Source organism: Gossypium hirsutum, chromosome A13 (genome assembly GCF_007990345.1).
Source record: "Gossypium hirsutum isolate 1008001.06 chromosome A13, Gossypium_hirsutum_v2.1, whole genome shotgun sequence".
NCBI classification, from domain to species: domain Eukaryota; kingdom Viridiplantae; phylum Streptophyta; class Magnoliopsida; order Malvales; family Malvaceae; genus Gossypium; species Gossypium hirsutum.
Window position 1 is genome coordinate 1,983,688 of NC_053436.1, and position 22,800 is coordinate 2,006,487.

Sequence of the window (22,800 nt, forward strand, 5' to 3'; positions counted from 1 at the left end):
GTATTAGCACCCTCGCGACGCCCAAAATTGGTATCTCATAAACACGTGTTGTCTTGATTTTTTAAAAATACGAGTTCAATATTAAAATTTAGTCGTGATCCAATTAAAAGAAGACGAGAGATTTTAGTTTATTCCGATTTTTGAAAAGTGTATATCGCTTTAACACGAGTCAATTGACGTTCACCCAACATAGCGATGAACTCGATGACTTAATGTTAAATCGGTATATTGCCTTGATTGTTGAAATTAATTAGAAGGACATGGATAAAATTCTTGAAGTAACGTAAAACAAAATTGAGATGAAATAAAAATAAATAAATGGAAAAATTAAAAATATGCTGAAGTAAATAACATATAGGGCAATAATGCAAAAATATTGAAAATATATAATATATATAACACATAGATGATATATGCATATACATTAGAAATAACAACAATATAAAAATGGACTTACTAATATACTACGCAGACATATACATTCATAGATATAAATAATAAGGATATTAGAAATACTAAGTATATAATGTTGGACTAAATACATAATATAAAAATTTGTAGAATGTAGTATTAAAATATGTGCACGATATATATACTTATTTAAAAATAATAATAAAACTGTTGATAATATTTCACAAATATATATATACTAAAAATATACATAACAATATATAAAGTATAATATATTAAAAAACGTATGTAAAGCATATAAAACGAAAATACATATGTTAAATAATATTAAAATATTTACATAATGCATACATATAGGGAACAAACAGCTAATAATACATGGATATGTACATAGGCATATTAAATATATATACATATAATCGATATAGAAATATTAGAATAAAGTAATTAAAAAGTAATGCTATGCACAAATAGATATATACATATATAACAAAATATATACTATGGTTAATGATAATAACAATGACGATATAAAGATGTATACATACAACAACACATTCACTACATTAACAACCATAATAGTAATGGCATTAAAATACGAAGAACAACAATGTAACACAAAAATACTATATATATAAATCTATACACATAAATAAAAATATACACTATTGTAATAAAGATAATAATAATATATTATTAAAATATATAAAAGCAAGCATAACATTTAAATATTAAAATAAAGTAGCTAAAATACTAAACATAAATACATATATGTATATGCATATAATAAAAATATATAATGATATATAATAATAATAATAATAATAATAAGAAAATACAAGAAAATTTAAATAAGAATTAAAGATAAACGAAAAAAAGGACCGAAATTGGATTAAAATCGAAGTTTTGGGGCCAAATCTAAAATAAAAATAAGCCACGGGGTCGTATTGCAACATGCGCGAAACATGGGGGACTGAATCAGTAATATTCCCGTTCTATCAAAACGCAGCGCATCAATAGGGAGTAGATTGCAAGTCAGATTAAATTTTAGGGCCAGATTATAAACAAAAATAAACCTGATTTAAAACACTGAAAATGCGGAAAGATCTAATGCGTAAATATACCATTGAATTAAAAAACACACGGATCTGACCTGGTGCGGGTCGGGTCGACCCGACTCGCGTTCAAAACGACGTCGTTTTATGTATTATGGGGGGGACCAAAACGGTGCGTTTTGGTCCCCTATAAAAGATAAAAAAATTTAAAAATAATCATTAGGGAAGGGGAGAAAGAAAAAAAACAGGAGAGGAGAAGAGAGAAAAGGGAGAGGAGAAAGGAGAGAGGGGGGGCTGCCGGCCAGGGGGTCGTCGGCCGGTCGTCGGACGGTACCGGACCCTCGCCGGTGCCGGCGCCGGCAACCGTACACGGTGGCCGGAAACTGAAAAAGGTTAGATTTTTTCCCTTTTTTATATTTTTTTTGTATTATATTTTCGTATAGTTAGTGTTTATTTAATATGCTTGTGCAAAAAAACAGATCAAAAACAGTAACTAAAATGAAATAGAATCACTTAGGATCTTTACCACTTTCGATTCTCTGATCTTTGGTGTTCGTTTTTTCTGTGTTGATACCTGTTTTGGATTGGTTTTCTCGCTCTATCTACTGTTTCTTTTCTTTTGAAATATATCTATGTATTGTCAAAAACTCCCACCCCTTACAAAGTATTTCCCTTTGGTTTTTATAACCATTTGTCAATATTAATCTAATATTGTTGTCTTTTCGTGTGTTTCTTGCAGGGCATGGGCGAACGGCGGTGGCAGAGGCATGGTGGAGCAGGTGGCCAGTGCTGGTGTTAGAAGGTTGGTGGGCAAGTGGGAGAGGCTGCGGCGCAAGTGGGGAGGCAAGTGGAATTAGGGTTTCCTCTCTGTTGATTTGTTTTGGGCTGCTGGGCTAGGTTAATTTAGGGTATTGGGCTAGTAGTACTTGGGTTAGGCTAATAGGGCTGAAAATATTGTAAACAGGCTTGGGTTAGTAAGGGTTTGAAATGTATTTGGGTTTGGCAAAATTGGGTATGTACAATAGTTTATTTGGCTTTTTAATTCTACAAAAAATCATTTTAGTCCTCCATTTAAATCACTCCAAAATACATGGAAAAGCTAATATGTGTTAACTTTGCTGATATGGCATACATGAGACAATCCACATATATGACACATAAGCAATTAACTATTTTTTTAGAATTACAATATTAAAAATGTTTTCTTAATAATTTTTTAAATTTTTTTGAATTTTTAAATTTAAAAAATTAATTAATTACTTACATGTCAATTCACGTGTATGCCACGTCAACAAAGTTAACAAATGTTAACTTTTCCATCCATGTTAGGGTAATTTGACAAACAAAGCAAGTTTAAAAGCTAAAAGAGACGAAAATTTAAATAAAGGACTAAAATGACTTTTTTAGAGGACCAAATAAGTCTTTATATCTAATTTTACACGAGTTAAATTTACTTAATTTAAAATTGATTTTGAATAATTTAAAATATTTTCAAAAATACTATCATTATAATTAAATTACACCATCAATTCAATTGAAAATATACAATGTTAAAGCCTATTCCAAATGTAGAAAATATACAAGGTTAAAGCCTACTATAAGTCTCTATACTATATCATAAAGTTTATTTTAGTTCTTATACTATTAAAACGGACATTTTAATCCCTATACATTTAAAAAGTTAATATTTCAATCCCCACACATTAACTTTACCGTTAATGGAATGACATGATTTAATGGTAGTTGGCATGACATTAAAAAAATAAATCAAATTAAAAGGCTAAAGAACAGTTTTAAAGAATGAGTAAAGGTAAGAAATTGATTTTGCTTTTACCCCAAAGTGTTTTCAGTTCTATTAGTTTTCTATACGTAATTGTTATGTTTAAATTATATGTAGTTTGATCCACATTAGTCACCATTAAGCCGCACAATTCCATTTGTTTTCAAGACTAGTAAACTTTTAATTTGTTGTAATATATTATTTAATGCCACATCAACCACCATTAAACAACATCATTTCATTAACGGTAAAATTAACAAAAAGCGACTAAAATATCAATGTAACGACGTAAAAAAAATTTTGCTTTGGTCGCTGATTGAGGTGATTATTCGACAATTTGAAAATCGACTTTCGATTTTATTAAAGAAAGGGAGTAGCCACCGATCATTTTTCTAGGTGTGATCGGACACCTAATAAATCATCTTTTTTAAAAGAAAATTTATTTTTTTAAAACAAAAAGAAGGCCGAGTTTAGTCTACGTCCAAAGCCAGAGAAAAAATAGGGTTCGGGAGTCAGTTACGCGCGAGGAAGGTAGTAGCACCCTCGCGACACCCAAAATTGGTATCTCGTTAAACATGCGTTGTCTTGAATTTCAAAATTGCGAGTTCAATATAACATTTAAATCATAATCCAACCAAAACAAGAGAATTTTTTTTATAATTTTGATCCCTTTTGATAAGGACGTTTATTTTTAACACGAGCCGATGATATTCACCCAACATAGCGATGAAATCAACGACTTAATGTTAAATCGGCATGTTGCCTTATTTATTGAAATTAATTTAAAGGCATGAACGAAAATATTTCTAGATAGAACAAATAAAAGTAAAAGAAAACTAAAATTGATGTTGCACTATGGTATGAAATACTATGCTAAATTCGGGACAAACAAATAATAAAAAGTTAAGAATATACGAAACAGATAATATTTAAAACATTAACAACATACATACGATAGTAATAAAACAATAATAATGCATATGGGATTAAACATGATAGTAATAGCACTAAACACGAAATAAAATCATGAATATATATAAACATATGATAATAGTTAGTAAAGTGATGGAAACATGATATTAAAAACACTAATAATGTTTCCTATATACATACGTATATATATTTAAAATATAAACATAATAATAGTATTACAAAGTGTGTACATAGCATTAAAATATGTACATAATATGGCGTTGAAAAATACATACATAACATAGTATTAAAAAAACGTATACCTAAGATAATATGTAAAAAATATAATATAGTATTCAAAGTATATATATGGTATATAAACATATAATATTAAAAAAGATACATATACATAATATATATAATAATAGAAATATATATAATATAGTATTAAAATATTTACATAGCATATACATGTGAGAAATAATAATAATGTTAAAAAACAACTATTAATAATAAATATACACACATATATATATTAAAAACATAATAATATTAAAAATACGTACATAGTATATATATACATATAATATAGTTATTAAGAAAATACATATAATATATAGTATTAAGAATATACACAATACATATGGTATTAAAAAATATAGTATTAAAAACATAATATATACATATAAGTATTGATTTTAAAAAAATAATATTAATAATAGTAATAGTAAAATACTAATAAATAATAGATATAGTAATAATAAGAACGTATAAATGGCAATATGTACAGGGGAAAATAAAAATAATAAAAGAAAATTAGTAACGCTATATATACGTAAACATAATATAAAAATATGAAAATAAAGTAATTAGAAAATAATACTATGTACAAAAATATATACATATATATGTAAAATAAAAAATATACACTATTATTAATAGTAATATAAATATAGTAATAATATTAATAACAAAAAAAAGCAAATATAATATAATAAAAATATTAAAATAAGGTAATTAAAAATAATACCATGTATAAATATATATATACCTATATAATAAAACATATACTAATATTAATAATAATAATAAGTATAATATAAAAACATATATATGAAATGGTATAAGAATTATGTAACTAATAACATTAAAGTATATACATGATATATACAATATATACAATATATACGTATATTAGAAATGATGATAAAAAAAATCTATTCATACGCTACATAAATACATTCACGTACATATATATATAATAATAGTATTAGAAATATACATGCAATAGTATAAAAGATGTATAACTAATGATGCTAAGATATATGCATAATAATATATATAAAATATATATAATAGATATATATATACACGTAATATAGAATTTGGAATATGCCTAATATATTAAAAGAGTATTCATATAATATAATATTAAGACAAATAATAATAAAAAACTATTAATAATAATATATAATATATATGCGTATAACTATTAAGTAGAAATAATGATAATGAAATGCTAATAAGTAAAACTATAATAATCATCACAGTAACAATAGTGTAATTGATATTTAAATTAAGATAAAATAATGAGAAAAGTAAAAAAGAACGAAATTGAATAGAAAAATGAAATTTTGAGGCGAATTCGAAATAAAAATAAAAAGTAAGGGTTTATTTGAATGCGCGTGAGGTATAGGGGGATCAAATGAGAAATTTTCCCCAAGCCCCAAAAACGCGCGCTTCATAGGGGACTAAATTGAAAAACGCAAAACAAAATAGGGCCAAATTGAAAATAAAAAATGACTTAATTGTAAAAGAGTGAAAAAGCGGAAGGACCGCACGCATAAATAACCCATTAATCAAAAACACGCGGATCCTCTAGCGGGTATGGGTTGGGTTTATCCGACCAGGACAAAATGACGTCGTTTTATGCCCTAGGTCTTTAATGCAAAACGGCATCGTTATAAAAAGAAAAAATTTTGTAAAAAAAATCATTTTTTCTTTCTTTCTCTTCAAAAAAGCTCTCTCTCTCTCTTTCTCAGCCCTCTCTCAGCCTGGGGATTTCCGGTGAGACTCCGGTGCCGTACCTCCGCTGTGCGCCACCATCGTCGGCCACCGCGAAAGTTCAAAAGGTAACCTTTTTTTCATTATTTTTTTTATTTTTAATAATATATGTGTATGTACATAAAAAGAGAGAGAGAGAAAAAAAATAAAAAACGAAAAAGAAAGAAAAAAAAGAAATTTCGAAAAAAGACAAAAAAAGAAAATGATGCCAATCACCTTCTGTTGTTTCTGTATTTTTATTCTTGCTTTTGGTTATCCTCCGTTTTGGTGTTATTCTTTGCTTTTGGTGATCTGAAGTCTATTGCTTGGTATTAAAATGGCCGAATCTACTGTTTTCATTCATCAAAAAATTCCCCCCCATTACACTGTCTTTTGATGGCTTTTATAGCCTTTTACAAATGCTTTCCTTTTTATTATTTTATGTTTGCTGTCCTTTCCTTTTAATTCCTTGCAGGTTCAAAGGGATGGTGGAACAGGTGGCTGACAGAGGAGTGGCGGTGGGTGGTGGCAGAGGTCAAAAGGCTGAAGACCCTAGGTGCGGCGCACCTAGGGTTTGGTTGCTGATTTGATTGGGATGGGCTAGGGTTTGGTGGAATTTGGGCTGTTAGTTGATGGGTTTGGGTTGTGGGTTATGCTGAGGTTTAATGGGTCTTTGTATGGGTTTTTTTTGGGCTGTTTGTTTAGAAATTGGGTTTTGGGTTGTTGGTTGTAAATAGGGTTTGGATAATTTGGGCTTCTACAATCAATTTTTCAAATGTATAGGAATTAAAATTTTCCTTTCAATAGTAGAGGAATTAAAATGGACTTCTTGACGTGGTATAGGGACTTATAGTAAATTTTAATCAATATACAAAGACTTTTTTATTGAAAAATCTTATTATAGGTTTAATTGTATCTGCTTTTTTTGACACAATACTAGAACTACCTATATCCCCTTCCTAACCCATAAATAGGAGAATAATGTACTTCATCGCACTCAAACTCACGTCCTCCTATATTGGCAACAATATCAATACTAATCGAGCTAAGACTCAATCCTTTGCTGCCGCCCTGATTGGTCGGTCATAATTCATAAACAACTAAAAAGTTGAAATAATTATACTTAGATTAAACCCCCACCATTTTTCCATCAAACAATGGCCTATAAAAAACACACTACACCAGGCTCTAACACCCCATCAACCCAAAAAAGGGCAAAAAACACAAATCCCAAGAGTTTATTTAAAGTTTTGTTCTAAAATGGAAGACAGGGAAGAAGATGTTAGATTGGGAGCCAACAGGTTTTCAGAAAGGCAACCTATTGGAACAGCAGCTCAAAGCCAAGATGAAGGAAAGGACTATACTGAACCACCAGCGGCTCCATTTTTCGAGCCAGGCGAGTTGAGCTCTTGGTCCTTTTATAGAGCTGGGATTGCCGAGTTCATGGCCACTTTCCTTTTCTTATATATCACCATTTTGACTGTTATGGGTGTTGTCAAGGAAAAAACCAAGTGCCCTACTGTTGGGATTCAAGGCATAGCTTGGGCTTTTGGTGGCATGATCTTTGCTCTTGTTTATTGCACTGCTGGAATCTCTGGTAAGTGGTATCTCTCTTGGTAAAATTACTGTGGATGATCATTTACAATAACTCCCACTGCATTTTACTTTCTCTATTAAAAAAAATAATGAATTAATCCATGTACTTTAATTTAAAGTACAAAATAGTTTATTTTATATGTATATTATGCTGATATATATGAGTTACTTACAGAAAAAATAGATAAAATTTTATCAAAAAAATTAACTTGTTTTTTAATCTAGTATACAATGATTGATTTACCATTTTTTTTAGTAAAGAAATCAAAATAAAATTCGAGCCCTGAAACTTACCTCACCCTCTTTTAAGCCAACAATGATTTGGATGATTGATGAAATGATTTGATCTAGGTGGTCATATAAACCCGGCGGTGACATTTGGGTTGTTTTTGGCGAGGAAACTGTCGTTGACTAGGGCGGTTTTCTACATGGTGATGCAGTGCTTGGGAGCCATATGTGGTGCGGGTGTGGTTAAAGGGTTCATGGGGAAGACAAGGTACGGACTTTTGGGTGGTGGAGCCAACGCTGTGAACCCTGACTATACTAATGGAGCTGCGCTTGGTGCTGAGATCGTTGGTACTTTCGTGCTTGTTTATACTGTCTTCTCAGCCACTGATGCCAAACGTAGTGCTCGAGACTCCCATGTCCCTGTAAGCTCCTTTTCATCAATGGCTTCCTTCTTTTAAACAATTTAAAGAAAGCTTATTGAATGGTGCTAACTTTTGAATTGTGGTGGTAGATTTTGGCACCATTACCAATAGGGTTCGCAGTGTTCTTGGTGCACTTAGCCACTATCCCAGTCACTGGAACCGGTATTAACCCAGCTCGTAGTCTTGGTGCAGCCATCATCTTCAACAAGGACAAGGGTTGGGATGACCATGTAAGCCTATAAAATTTTCTCACCACTATCACTTTCTAAATTATGACCCAAAATTCAGATTCAATTTTTCAAAATATTAATATCATTTAAGTTCTTTAGTCAATCAAGTTATCAGTTTAAACATTAAATACCAACTCAAATCTAATTGATATTTTTTTTAATTTTGGGTGCAGTGGATATTCTGGGTGGGTCCATTCATTGGGGCACTACTGGCAGCACTTTACCACCAAGTTGTAATCAGAGCCATTCCTTTCAAATCAAGGTGATGAGATCAAAGTGGATGATTGTGATCTTAAAAGATAAACTCAAAGTGTAATATGCTTCAATCTCAATGGAAGCCTTGTTTGCTTGTTTGCAAAGTGGGCATTTATATCCATGTCTAAATTATGAAATTGTCTTTGACCTCATTCGTTTTCTCCTTCCATACCATATAATTATGAAGGAAGCAATCATTAGCTACATATTATAATATTAGACTCTCAACTTGAAAATATAATAATTTTATATAAATATTTTAGTGATGTGGTACAATCTTAAAGTGTTATATTTGGTGTTTTAATAAATAGACTTGATGGTTAAACAAGTCAGACTGTCTGTTCTTGATCTAATCAGTTCAATTGATTCGACCACCAACAAAAATTAATTAATTAAATTTCATAAAAATCTAAAACAATTAAAATATAAAAAAATTTATTAAACTAATTCAACCTGTTCAAATATCAATTTTTACCTCGACTTTCGATTTTTACCAAATTCTAATAGTTTTCAAGTCAATCGGTTCAACCATTTTGTTCAAAATATTATATCAATCAATTCTCAATTTGTCCAATTCGGTCATGTTCCAGTAACACTGATCACATTATCAATATTTACAAAATCCAAGTTTAGATACCAAAATAGATCTGATAACCAAATTCAAAAACTAAATTGGACCAAAAAAATACAAATGCCAAAGTGGACCTACTAATAAGTTTAAAGCTGAAAAATCATATATATAATAGTCACTTTCTTTGAAGAAATTATTTTATGGGCTTTTCTCATCATATCATCCATGGTCACTTTTCAATTATTTAATAATAGTTTAGTAATTTTTTTATATAATTGACATATAATATTGGTAATTTTTTTACGCAAAATTTTAAATTTTGAACTCTGAATCTTAAACCTCAAACCTCAAATATGAACCAAACCCCAAACCCATACCTTGAAATATTTGAATTTGGGGTTCAAGATTTGAAGTTTTCAATTCGAGGTTTAATATTCAAAATTTTGAGTTTAGAATAAAAAAATTACCAAAAATTATGTATCAATAAAATTATATATAATGTGATGAGAAAAGTTTATAAAATAATTTATCCTTATAATACATTTATTTAATAAAAATACAATTAAAAACATGTCCCAAATTTTTAATCCCTATACCAAAGGTTGGTTTTATATGGTAGGTGCTACCTAACCAAACCATGGTTTATCCCAAGTCTCAACATCTCCACTTGGCTTTTGGATCAACTGTCTTTTTATTTTTCTAAATCATGTTAATTTAAGTTAAACTTTTTTAATTGAATAAAATAATATTTAAGATTTAAGATTTAAGATTTCAAAAATTTATATAAAAATAGATTAATTTTATTAATTTAGATTTAATAGTAATAATAATTAATTGGATATTTCTTATCGTATTAACTTATTCATAAACTCTAAAAATTTATCGAGTGTCAAAAAAATTAATTTTTTTTAATTATCTTAATCTAAATTAAATTCGTAAAAAATAATATTAATTAAATTAATTAATTATAATAACATAAGGGAAAGATAACAATTCAACTATATATACTGTGTTAAATATTTGGTTGAAATTATTGTATAAAAATATTAAATTTATATAAAAAATACTCTCTAAAAATGTTTTATCAAATAATAGTATATTTTTTAAGTGTAGTTATATTATTTAACATTAATTTTAGAAGACATATATATCTACAATTTTTTCATCTTACCATCTAATTTCACTTCATTAATGCTTCCCTGTGAATTGTGGACCAACAATGATTTAAAAAAAATATCAAAAGTTGACTAATTTAACTCATTAATAAGTTGTTTATTATTTCCCAACTTGGGTTTCTAGTAAAATTATTTTTTAGAATATGTTTTTTATGGAAATATTTCGACACTTATAGATGTCAAGTTTAGTATAAGTTTTTAATTATTGATTTTTTTCACGATAAAAGAAAAGATAAATTAAGAGAATGTCAGCTGATAAAGCTGATTTAGAATTTTGACATAGATAAATGTCGAGTTATGTTATTTATATTCGAATCTAGACTCCAACTCCAAATAATGTCGAGTTCGTTTTAACATTTTATTATATATAACATAAAACTTTTATTATAAGATCTATTATGATGTTTTTTCAATGGAAAATTGAGAAAAAAAAAATAAAAGAAAGATGAATCAAATTATTTCATTTGCAAGTGTGAAATACTAGCAATCTAAAGGAAAAAGTTTGGTTATAGATAGTAGGTGCTACCTGACCAAACCAGTTTGTCCACAGTCTCAACACTTTCCACTTGCTTCAGACTAGAATATTGCATTTTCCTTGCAAAGTCTTAAAAGTTATTTTCAACTATGATGATGATGATGATGATGATAATGGTATCCTTTCAAAACACCCTTGTTTTCAGAATCGAATTAGTTTGATTAGTTTAATCAGATTAGATCAAAAAATAATTGAAGTATCGGTTTGAAATAAGAAATTGGATCAATTGATTTGTAAATCAATTGAACCACCAATTGAATCGTTTTTTCTATTTTTTTAACATTTATAATTTTTTAAATAACTTAATTAATTAGACCTAATAAATTAATCGAATTGAGAATCAATAGTTAACCGATTTAACTACCGGTCTAATTTTAAAAATTCCCTAAATAAACATAACTTTAGAGAAAGATACCAATGCCGTAGCTCTAGTGAAACAAAAGGATGTAGATAAGCTTAGGTCACATTTATTATAAGGCTAAAAGGTCTTTTAAGTCCTTAAATTTTTCTAAAAAAATCAATTAAGCCCTTATACTTTTTTTACACTCAATTAACCCTTGAATGTTAAAATTTCAATCAATTAAATCATTTGACCATTAAAATTAATAATCAACCGTTAAAAGGTAACAATAGTCGTTTTGGGGTTGTTTTCACCATGTGGCAAAATCTAGTATATTATATTTAAAATCATAAAATATACAAAATTATTGTAATTATATTAATATTTTAAATATTTATTATAAATGAAAATATAAAAATTATAAAAAGTATTAAAATTGAAAATTTTATTAAAATAACAAATATATAAATTATAAAATTATAAAATTTATGAAATTTATTTAAAACTATAGAAAATTATTTAAAATATCATAAAAATATAGAAATGTGCAAAAAAATATAACAAATTTAAGAATTATATAAATCATAAAAAAAGTATTTGAATTATGAAAGAAATAAAAATTTAAAAATTATGAAAATATTTAAAAAAATAGAAATTTATTAAATGTATTAATAAAATTTACAAAATATTACTAAAAAGCACAATAAGAATAAAAATTGTAAAGCAATTTAAGAAAATGAAAAAAATAGATACACACTAACCATCATTTGATCCCTTAAGTTATTTTTTGTGCTCGATCGTCGTAGACCTCTTCAAAGCTTGTACCCCTTTATTAATGGTCAATGATAGGGGAGTGTTTTGAGATGCAAACTAATGTGAAGAAATAAATTGAGAAAGCAAGTGCCAACCGAAGCTAAAAATAAAACTGTAGATATCTTTTTATATTTTTTAAACTTCATATAATTTTGATATATATATTTTTTCACTTTTCCATTTTTATAATATTTCAAATAAGTTTTTGTGTTTTTAAATCATATTTTTAATAATTTTTTACATTTTTTATTTTTGTAATTTACATATTTTTAAAAAATGCTTTTGTTATTTTAATATTTTTTGAACTTTTATATATTTTTTAATATTTTTTACATTTATTATACTTTTTTATGATTTTCTATCATTTCTATCGTTTTTTATTAACTTTTTAATGATTTTTAGTACAAAACGTCTTCTTGGAATGAGAATAGGCTGAAAGTTGATCTTCGACTATGAGAATTTTAAGCCTGTAGAAGAGTAAAAACTTTTTGTTTTTTTAGGGGCGAAATTAATTTTTTTAGGATGTCGAAATTAAATTGTATATTTTTACGATAGTAAAAATGTAATTTTACCATTTTAATATCTATATCTTTATAATTTTTATAGGATTAAATCAAATTTATTATCAATTTTAGGGGGGCAAAGAGCAATTTTACCTTTACTAATTTAAATTTTATAAACTTTAGAGGAGCTTGAATAGAAAATTTTCCATTTTAGGGGAGGTCGGGCCCTGGCAACCCCTGACTACCCCCTGGTTTTTACAATAAATATCTAAAAAATTTCTATAAAAGTTTATTAATTTTAAATTAAGATTATAATTTTATATAATATTTTTAAATAATGGACTTTTGTTTTCTCTCTAAAATTTTTAAATAATATATTATCATCATTTAACTTTGAATGCATTATCACAAATATTAATTAACTCAAGTTTATTTTAAATATTAATTTTAAGAATTATAAATTAAACATTTGTATTTGTTACTAGCATAATGTATTTTTATCATATTTTTAGTTTTTTTTATTATATCACATTTAAAATTTATTTAATTTAATTCAATTGTACATATTTTAAAAAGTAATTGTTCAATTATTTTTATACTAAATAAAAATAATTAATTGTGTATAAAATAAATAAACGTAAGGTAGTATTACACTTGCTCAAGCCTGAAGGTCTCTCGAAATTTGGGAGGGTTTGGATAAATATATTAGGCCCGAAAAATGGACTTGATAAAAAAAATTAAGCCTGTCTAAATTATAGGTTGAGCTTGAACCTTGAATGTTCAATGCCCAAGCTCGGCTCGGCCTATTTGTGTAAATTTGTAATGTTTTATATCAACTTATATTTACATGTTATGTAATTTATAATATATAAAAAAATATATCTATAGTAGTACATACAAAATTATAATATGACCATATATAAAATTATTAAAAATCAAGTTAAAATAATATATATATATTTTTTAAATATGGACAGGCATAAAATAAGTTTAAGTTAGCTATTTATAAATATAGGCTTTGTTAAGCCCGTATTCCGAATTGGGCTATGCTTGAGCAAGTATAAAGTGTATTAATATCATGTCTAAGCTCAGTTCGACCCATGAACACCTCTAAGTAGTATCAATGTGTATAACTATATTATTAAATTTTAAAAATTTAATAAAAACTAAAAGTTTATGCACATAATTACGTAAATTCAAACTTCACGTATCAAACTATGCAATAAATCAAAAGTATACACAGGCTTAATTTCTAAATTACTTATAAATACAATTTTACCCTTAAACTTTTAACTTCTGATCGTAAGAGACTGTCACTTGTTCGATCAAGTGTTAAAAAGCTTGATGTCTATGAGTAAGGTCTCAGATTTAAGTTTAGGTCTCGAATTTAAGTTTTGTAGATAAAAAATACAGGGGTGCAAAAACTTCTCTTCTTTTAGGGATCTAATTCGACTTAACTTCAAATGTATTTAGAGTCAATGTGATTACTGAATGCAGAAATATTTTAGATAATAAAACTTTCAGTTATAAGCAATGTTTTAAAAGTCAAACTAATGATTAAACTGGTCATTGGTTCTCTGTTTAACTGTGGATCCAACAATAAATAAATAAAATTTTATAAATTAGTCCAACAATTGATCTTTTGTTCTAATTTCTAATTTTTATCAATTCCGAACAGTTCGCTTAAAGATTGATTCAATAACTTTGTTCGGACTAACATAGCAGTCGGTTTCTGGTCCAATTAGTCCAATTGACAAGTTTGATCTGGTTCCAACAACATTATCACGAGAGAGAAAGAATAAATGGATAATACTCGGCCCAGTAAAAACAGGCCGAAATTGGGTCCAAATATTGATAATACTTCTGACCATATAAATTAACTATAAAAGTTCGAATCCTTTCGTCCCAAAAAGTAAAAACCCTAAATTCTCACTTCTTTCACTTTCAAAACCAAAACTAGAAGATCGGGGAGAGAAGATGGCGGCCGGCGATCACACCGTTTTGCAGCTCAGTACGCCTTCAACGGCGAACCTATCGGCCAAGGTTCATCCTCTCGTCATCTTTAACATCTGCGATTGCTACGTTAGACGCCCCGACCAAGCCGAGCGCGTAATTGGCACGCTCCTCGGCTCCGTCCTTCCTGATGGCACCGTTGATATCCGTAACTCCTATGCCGTTCCTCACACTGAATCCGCCGAACAGGTGCCCTAATTTTTATCTTCAGAGTATTGTATTTTTAAATTTTTTAACAGAATTCTCTTTTGGATTGAGATCTGCTTAGCTTATAATTAAAGTTGAATTCTTTATCTGATTTTTAGGTAGAGCATTATGCTGGAATAAATAGAAGAGATCTATGATACTGATTTTAGGGCTTTCTAAAGGAATTGAATGAGATGCTTTTTTTTATGATTAATGTTCTTTGTAAATTGAATTTGTTTCTTAACACTTGATAGTGCTGTAAATAATGATTTGAGGATAGGCATTAACTAAGGTTAGATTGAAATAATTTCATAAATAAGAGCACAATTGTACATTGTGAATAGGTTATTAAGTCTAACATTATGTGACTGATATGAAATATTTTGCATTCACTACTTTCTAAGTACTACTAATAACGATGGCTTACAGATATTTAGGTTTTTTTTTCTTTTAATTGCTTTTGTAATTCTCTCTAGTACTTCTGCAGGTTGCTTTGGATATTGAATACCATCATAATATGTTAGTCTCCCACCAAAAAGTGAATCCAAAGGAAGTAATTGTTGGATGGTAATTATCAGCTCCCTACCAAGTTATATTTTCTTTCTCATAAAACAGAAAAAAAAAATTGTTGAAAGCTCTTTAGTCCCCTTTAGGTGTTATACAAATGTAAGACTATTTGTATAAAGGTTGTCTCTTCCCACTGTCATGGTTTAATTGATTACCAATCGAATGCGAGTTTGTAAAAAAAAATTGTGGAAAGCTCTTTAGTCCCCTTTAGGTGTTATACAAATGTAAGACTATTTGTATAAAGGTTGTCTCTTCCCACTGTCATGGTTTAATTGATTACCAATCGAATGCAAGTTTGTGTATTTTTTGCCGTACTTCCAACTTAGCTCTTTGTTCTTTGCAACTTTTCCAGGTATTCTACTGGCCTTGGAGTCACAGGTGGTAGTGCATTGATCCACGATTTTTATTCTAGGGAAGTCCCGAACCCTGTTCATTTGACAGTGGATACAGGATTTAGGAATGGAGAGGGCACGATAAAGGCCTACGTTTCTGTCAATTTAGCTCTTGGAGACCGACAGCTTGCTGCTCAATTCCAAGAAATTCCCCTTGATCTACGTATGGTTGAAGCTGAGCGACTGGGGTGTATGTATCGCTTTAACCATCTTAGATGCTATCTTCTAGTAATGCCTATTCTCTTTCTCACTCTGTGTGGGTATGATTATGTGTGTATTGTTTGAACACAGTCTCACCGGTCTCTATACTTGTCTAAGAAATTGGAATGCCCTGCATCTTTTTAATATCTCCACCTGTAACTGCAAAGTAAATAATCTTGATACAATCTAACTAAAGGAATTTGTTGAAAAATCAGTTGACATCCTGAAGACAACAGCGGTTGACAAACTGCCGAATGATTTGGAAGGAATGGAAGTCACAATGCAAAGACTGTTGGCTTTAATAGATGATGTCTACAAATACGTAGATGATGTTGTGGTACGTAAATTAGCTCCATCTCCATCCATCTGTTTTTTATTTGTCTCAATTGCTTTCTGTTATAACGTCTGTTCCCTTTCTCAGGAGGGGCGTGTTGCTGCTGATAATAGCATCGGCAGATTTATATCAGACACAGTAGCCTCCTTGCCTAAACTATCGACATCCGTATTTGATAAGCTTGTGAATGATAGTCTGCAGGTACGATTTGATTAATTTTCGAATATCATAACAGTTGTGCATTGGTCGTGAAATCTCCCAAAATAATGTTTTGACACTAATTTATGTGGATTTTGAGTGGTGCAGGATCAGTTGCTGTTATTATACTTATCGAGCATCACTAGGACACAACTTGGATTAGCTGAGAAGTTGAACACAGCTGCACAGATCCTGTGATTTGGGTCCAAAGTGATGCATTTTTGTTCTTGGGCGAATCACGTGCTTTGATTGTGGGAAACTTTAGCTGGAGAAAGACTGACTATATGTTATTATTATTGGCGGTTTAAAATGACCTCTATAGTTTCTGTAAGTTGTCCTTTTCTCCTAAACTACATGTCCTACAGCTGTGAGGTTGAATTAAATTTCGCTTTTAATTCCTTCTCTTTTTCTTCAATATTCTTATTTCAACATTTAATTCTGTTTAATTTTGCTACAAACTCTTCTAGTTTTCTTCTAATAAAAAATTATTTTGGGAGTGATGGATTATCATTAAATCAAAAATAAAGAACGGTGTTGGTTCGGATTCTGAAACATGGCAAGCAAATATGGTTTAGGCATTACGTGGCTCAAGAGTCAAACTAGAAAGGCTTTTATGGGTGTCTCACTAATGCAAGTAATGTGAGATACCATAAATGCACACAAACTAATCGAACAAAGCATTCACGGTATTAGGCAACTCTAATTAACCACAAACAAGTATTATCCAGAGGAATCATTTTACAGAGTAAAGTCATGGTGCAGAAAACCACATGAAAAATGCCTTAATGAGGTCGGTAACCCCTTCTATCTCATAGAAAACACGACTTACTCTAATGAGGTCCCACGGGCAGTAATTTGGTTCAGCTCAGTTTACTCAATTAAACCTTCAAGACTGAACCTTGGTACAGACACATGAAAATGCCTTTCCAGCATCACCGGCAGGTAAGCAATGATAATCCAAAGCATTTCTGAACCAACCGCCATAGCTGAATATGATTTTGACCCTTCATTAACCACAAGTTCAACTACCAACCATCATATTCAGCAACACAGAAAAAAGACATTGAAAGATTAACTCCAAGAAATGGGAAAGATTCAACAATTTAAAACTAACAATTTATTGTCGTAGCAGAAGAAAATAGCAGAACACGTAACAGGCATCAAAAGAGTTATTCTTAGCTCACTCTTTTCTCGGATCGTTTTTAATCCCCAGGCATTAACAACACAAAACTCATCATCAGCAGATCACAGATTATTTACATATATATATTTATAAAAATATACCCCATCATCATCGTTGTAGCTAAAAGCAATCAATAATCCGGATGACGATAATCACTATAATCATCCCTGTCCCTTGATGCGACGTCGTCCTCCACTCTTCCACGAATCCTTTCTTCTTCGTATCTCAATCCTTCTTCTAATGATAATCCACCTAAAGCCCCCGCAGCCGCTCCAACAGTTAATCCGGTCCCGAATTTAGGGCCTCCTCTAGGTCTCTGATCGTAGGGAGAGTAATCTAACGGTGCTGATGGACCAGTGTAGCTGTAAGACCGCTCCAAGAAAGGACGAGGAGGCATGGGCGGCGGCGGAGTAGGGTAGTAGTGGTTGGAGAAATGGGGAGAATACGAATCGGGGACGGAGTACGTAGGCGATTGAGGCGGCGGAGGGTGAGAAACGTAGGGCAAACCGGAGTATCTTGGCGGATGAGGAGGGACATTTGTGTAATAATAGTTATGAGGGGCAAAATGGTAATCAGGCGGTGGAGGAAGGGGACGTTCGCGAATCCCGAGTTTCACCCGAATCTTGCCCTGGGGACGGCCCGAGGGTCGGAGGAGAGGGAAGGTTCGGATCTTGGAACGGTCATCCGGGTTGGGTAATTCTTTGAGTTCGACACGGAGAGTGGCGACTAACGGCTTCGGTGTTTCCGATGGCTTGGAGTGAAAAATCTCGAGGGTTAAAACGACGTCGTCTAGAGAGGAGGAAAGGGGAAGAGTGAAACGCTCGTTCCATACCGGTCGGGTCGATCCGGCATCGTCCGAACGGGTCGAGAGACGGCGGTCTGGATCGACCCAGAAGACAGCGTAGGGTTTGAGATCGCCGTTTCGCCAGTTGACGTTCTTTAGATGCTTGGCTGAGACGACGGTGAGGTCGAGATCAATAGCTGACGGTGGCGGCGGTCGATAGGAAGCGGCCATAGAGAAGGCTTGCGATGGTTCGCTGCTGTAAGACGCTAACGTGCGCCGTATAAAAAGGATGGTGTTTTTTTTTTTTAAATGAAAGAAGATTTTTGAGAGTGGGGGAGTGAGGGGAGGAGATGATTTACTTAGCTTGGGAAGGGGAGAAAAGAGAGGAAGGAAAGCAAAATGACAATTTTAACCTTCGTGACGTGTGGTGTCTAGTATTTGTAAACGTTTCAAAACCTTATTGGTTTAGAGGAGTCAAAAGTCAATTGCTTTTTGGATATCATTATTTATTTATTTATTTTGGCAGAAAAAGAAGAAAGCAGAAGCATATATTCTCTAGAGCAGGGGAATAGTGTGTTTATTAGAAGAATCCAACTTCTAAATCCATAGAGCTCAAGCCTCTCTATTGATAATAATCGACGTAATCGAGTTGGAACTGAGTTAAATCGATTTAAGTTTGATCAAATATCTATTTTTAACTTCAATTGAACATCTACTTTTAAGCTCAGCTCAAAATATAATTAAGTTAATCTAATTCAAACTCAAGTTCAAGTCAATAATTAAGCTTAGAATTGACAATATATATTAAGGGTAATGACGTAATTTATTAATATAAAAATATGAAAAACACGATAAGGCTCGCGAGTCGTTTGAATCAAGTATTACTTAGCTCAAATTTAGCTCGATCAATAACTTAAATTGTTCGAGCTTAAGCTTGGCTTAATAATTACCAAATCAAGTTTGATTTTTTTTTTAGTCTAGCACGAGTAACTTGCGAGCACCAATGTTTCATTTACACCCTTAATTGAAAATTGCTATAAGATTAATTTCAAAAATAAAATGTTTTTGGATAGAGTTAATCTTTGGTAAATTGGCAATGTACTTTTTTTTATTTCACAAGTAATCTTAAAAATTATCACGTGTTTCTTTTTTAAATATTTGTTTTATTAATTTTACTATAACCATATAGGATAATTATTAACCTCCTAACTTTACTTGTGAAGTCTAAAAACTCCATTGACGATGTATCAAATATTTTTCTTTTTGGAAAATGGTGTAAAAATGTATGATTTATTAATTTTAAGTGTTTGATATCGTTGTACAAAATTAACATTGCAAGTTAAAATAACAAATTTAGACTTAAAAATGAAAATATAAATTAATTTAGATCATATTTAAATAACTTAATATAATTATACATGAAATATATATTTTAAATATGTTAAGTAAAAATAATAATACATGAAATATTAAAAAATTTAAATATAACAATAAATGATATTAAATTAATTTACTATAATGATACTTACATATATTTAAATAATTTAATATAATAATAGATAAAATATAAATTAATTTTTAAATATATCTTAAATAGTAAATATATAAAATTTTAAATACATTTTAAACGATTAATATAAATAATATTTTAATATTTTGAGTTGCAAAACACAAAAGTTAAGAGCACTGAAACCCTAAATTTTGGGTTTGGATTGAAACATTTTTCAAAAAAAATTAACCACATTGGTTCATATAAAAAAATTTAAAGTAATTTAATCCCTATTAATATAGAAAGTCGATAACTAAAGATAATTAATCACAATACTAATCCTTTTATCAATTGTTTTTATTTTTATTGGTATAAAATTTAACCTTTAAAGTATACACATTTTATCTATTTAATCTCGATTTAACAAATTTGGGCCGCAACATTACACATTCTGTCAATTTGATCCTAATTTAACAAATTTAGCATGTAACATTTAAATATCCCGTCAACATTTACGCAGAATATATAAACATTAATGGCTAAATTTATTATATCAATCAAAATTATATTCAATTGACGAAAAACATTAACGTTATGATTAATTGTTTTTAGTTGCTTACTTTCAAACTTGACAATAATTAAATTAGTATAAATTTTTAAGTGAAATCAATTTACTTAATATCACAGACAATGTCATTATCGCCAAAGAGGTTATTCACTCGATGAGGAGCTTTTCTAAAAGAAAGTGGATGACTATGAAGATTGATTTGGAAAAGGCTTACGATAGAATGCGCTGAGACTTCATCAACGTCTCCCTTCAAGAAGCTGGTATACCTAATTTTCTCATAAAAGTTATTATGTCTTCTATTTCTAACTCTACGATGCAGGTTTTATGGAACGAAGTTCCTTTGTCAAAGTTCAGGCCAGCAAGAGGAATTCGACAAAGATGCTCGCTTTCCCCTATCTTTTCATCTTATGCATGGATTGGCTTGGTCAAGCGATTCATTTGCCTTTCACGATCTTGTCCTCCCATTTCACATTTATTTTTTGCAGATGATTTAGTTATATTTAGCAAAGTAGATACGAATCATTGTTGACTTATAAAGGATATTCTGGGTAAGTTTTGCGATTTCTCTGGGCATTGAATTAATGCTAGGAAAACGAACATATTTTTAACTAAAGGTGTGGACGAGATAGTGGCAGCCTCGATTAGTTCTTTATTTGGTTTTTAGAAAGTCCAGAATCTTGGACATTATCTAGGAGTTATGCTGTTCCATCAGAGGGTAACTAATGGTACTATGCAGTTTGTTATCGAAAAAGTTAGAGGAAAGCTCCAAAGTTGGGACGCTAAAAGATTATCAATTGTCAGCCGCATTACTTCGGGCCAGTCAGTTCTCATGTCTATTCCTAGCTATTTTATGCAGTCCATGATGATTCCCAGGAGAGTTTGCGATGAAATTGAGAGCTTGGTAAAGCAGTTCATTTGGGGTTCTTCTGACCTTAAAAAGAAGATGTCTCTGGTTGGGTGGGATACTATTTGCCAACCTAAATGTTGTGGAAGCCTTGGTTTACGAAAATTACGAGACCAAAATATCTCGTTTTTGCTAAAGCTGGGGTTTAATATCGTGACTAACAACGAGGCACTTTAGGTTCGGGTTATTAAGGCTAAATACTGGATGACCGATAATTTTCCCATATTAATCAGGCATGACAGAGGTTCTTTTCTTTGGAATTCTCTCACTAAAATCTAGCCACTGCTTCTAGATAGTTTATGTTGGTCCATTGGAAATGGGAGACAAATTCGCTGTTGGGAAGATGTTTGGATCCCTAGTGTGGGGCAGCTGATTAAGTTTATCCCGACAGGTGTTAATATTAATCCTGGGTGCTGTCTTAACGATATGGTTAATTCGGATGGCTCGTGGAATCTCAATTTGTTTAGACTTTGGCTTCCGGAGGAGGTGATTGAGTTGAGGGCATTCCCCCTCCTATTCCATCTGTAGGGTCGGACAAAATCTCTTGGAGTCATACTTCAACTGGTAACTTTACGGTTAAGAGTGCTTATAAGTTTTGTAAGGGCGATGAATGGAATTCGAAGGATGATAAATGGAAGAGTGTTTGCAAGATCCGAGGCCCATAAAGAGTTTGTATTTTCATTTGGTTGGTACTCAAGCAGCGTCTCCTCAGTAATGTTGAGAGGGTTAAAAGAGGTTTAGTGGATGATCCTTCATGTTCTATATGTGGTTTTCATCCGAAAGACATCTTTCATATCCTCAAGGATTGTAATGCAGCTAAGGAAGTGTGGAGCCAAATCTTACCAGGTAACCGTTTAACAAATTTTTTTTATTTTAATTTACAATATTGAATTCTTTTTAATGTGCAGGATTCTTCGCTAATCATGGAGGGTGGAGCTAGTTGGGCTTGTCTATTTGGTATTCTGGCTTGGCGGATTTAGAAGAACCGCAATCTTTTTATTTTTCAAGGCTACCCTTGGCAAACAAGAGAGATGGTCAATAACTCTTTTTGTTGGGCTTCTCAATGTTTTTCACTCTCTAGAGGTGCTACTAGTGGCGGTTTTGGCCTCCCT

General features: G+C 30.6%; 3 protein-coding genes across 3 annotated transcripts; 2 read left to right on the plus strand and 1 right to left on the minus strand.

Moving 5' to 3' along the window:
• The first annotated feature begins 7,419 nt into the window (after nucleotides 1-7,419).
• On the plus strand, nucleotides 7,420-9,260 carry LOC107929505 (probable aquaporin PIP-type 7a). The gene is made up of 4 exons (NM_001398443.1): nucleotides 7,420-7,798; nucleotides 8,149-8,447; nucleotides 8,537-8,677; nucleotides 8,851-9,260. The coding sequence occupies exons 1-4, from the start codon at nucleotides 7,462-7,464 to the stop codon at nucleotides 8,941-8,943; spliced, it is 870 nt and encodes a 289-aa protein (NP_001385372.1). The 5' UTR covers nucleotides 7,420-7,461; the 3' UTR covers nucleotides 8,944-9,260.
• A 5,531-nt stretch (nucleotides 9,261-14,791) lies between these two features.
• LOC107929563 (eukaryotic translation initiation factor 3 subunit F) lies at nucleotides 14,792-17,162 on the plus strand. The gene is made up of 6 exons (NM_001398444.1): nucleotides 14,792-15,071; nucleotides 15,556-15,635; nucleotides 15,988-16,217; nucleotides 16,444-16,565; nucleotides 16,650-16,763; nucleotides 16,869-17,162. The coding sequence occupies exons 1-6, from the start codon at nucleotides 14,847-14,849 to the stop codon at nucleotides 16,956-16,958; spliced, it is 861 nt and encodes a 286-aa protein (NP_001385373.1). The 5' UTR covers nucleotides 14,792-14,846; the 3' UTR covers nucleotides 16,959-17,162.
• Nucleotides 17,163-17,854: 692 nt separating this feature from the next.
• On the minus strand, nucleotides 17,855-19,126 carry LOC107929562 (leucine-rich repeat extensin-like protein 2). The gene has a single exon (XM_016861026.2). The coding sequence runs from the start codon at nucleotides 18,956-18,958 to the stop codon at nucleotides 18,074-18,076; it is 885 nt and encodes a 294-aa protein (XP_016716515.1). The 5' UTR covers nucleotides 18,959-19,126; the 3' UTR covers nucleotides 17,855-18,073.
• Between the last annotated feature and the right edge of the window lie 3,674 nt (nucleotides 19,127-22,800).

Excerpts from the sequence above, each read along its gene's own strand:
- LOC107929563 (NM_001398444.1), top strand. The coding sequence starts at position 14,847 with ATGGCGGCCGGCGATCACACCGTTTTGCAGCTCAGTACGCCTTCAACG. Across the intron at positions 16,218-16,443 it reads TGAAGCTGAGCGACTGGGGT|TTGACATCCTGAAGACAACA; the intron begins GTATGTATCGCT and ends TTGAAAAATCAG. Across the intron at positions 16,764-16,868 it reads TTGTGAATGATAGTCTGCAG|GATCAGTTGCTGTTATTATA; the intron begins GTACGATTTGAT and ends TGAGTGGTGCAG.
- LOC107929505 (NM_001398443.1), top strand. The coding sequence starts at position 7,462 with ATGGAAGACAGGGAAGAAGATGTTAGATTGGGAGCCAACAGGTTTTCA. Across the intron at positions 8,448-8,536 it reads CTCGAGACTCCCATGTCCCT|ATTTTGGCACCATTACCAAT; the intron begins GTAAGCTCCTTT and ends TTGTGGTGGTAG. Across the intron at positions 8,678-8,850 it reads ACAAGGGTTGGGATGACCAT|TGGATATTCTGGGTGGGTCC; the intron begins GTAAGCCTATAA and ends TTTTGGGTGCAG.
- LOC107929562 (XM_016861026.2), bottom strand. The coding sequence starts at position 18,958 with ATGGCCGCTTCCTATCGACCGCCGCCACCGTCAGCTATTGATCTCGAC.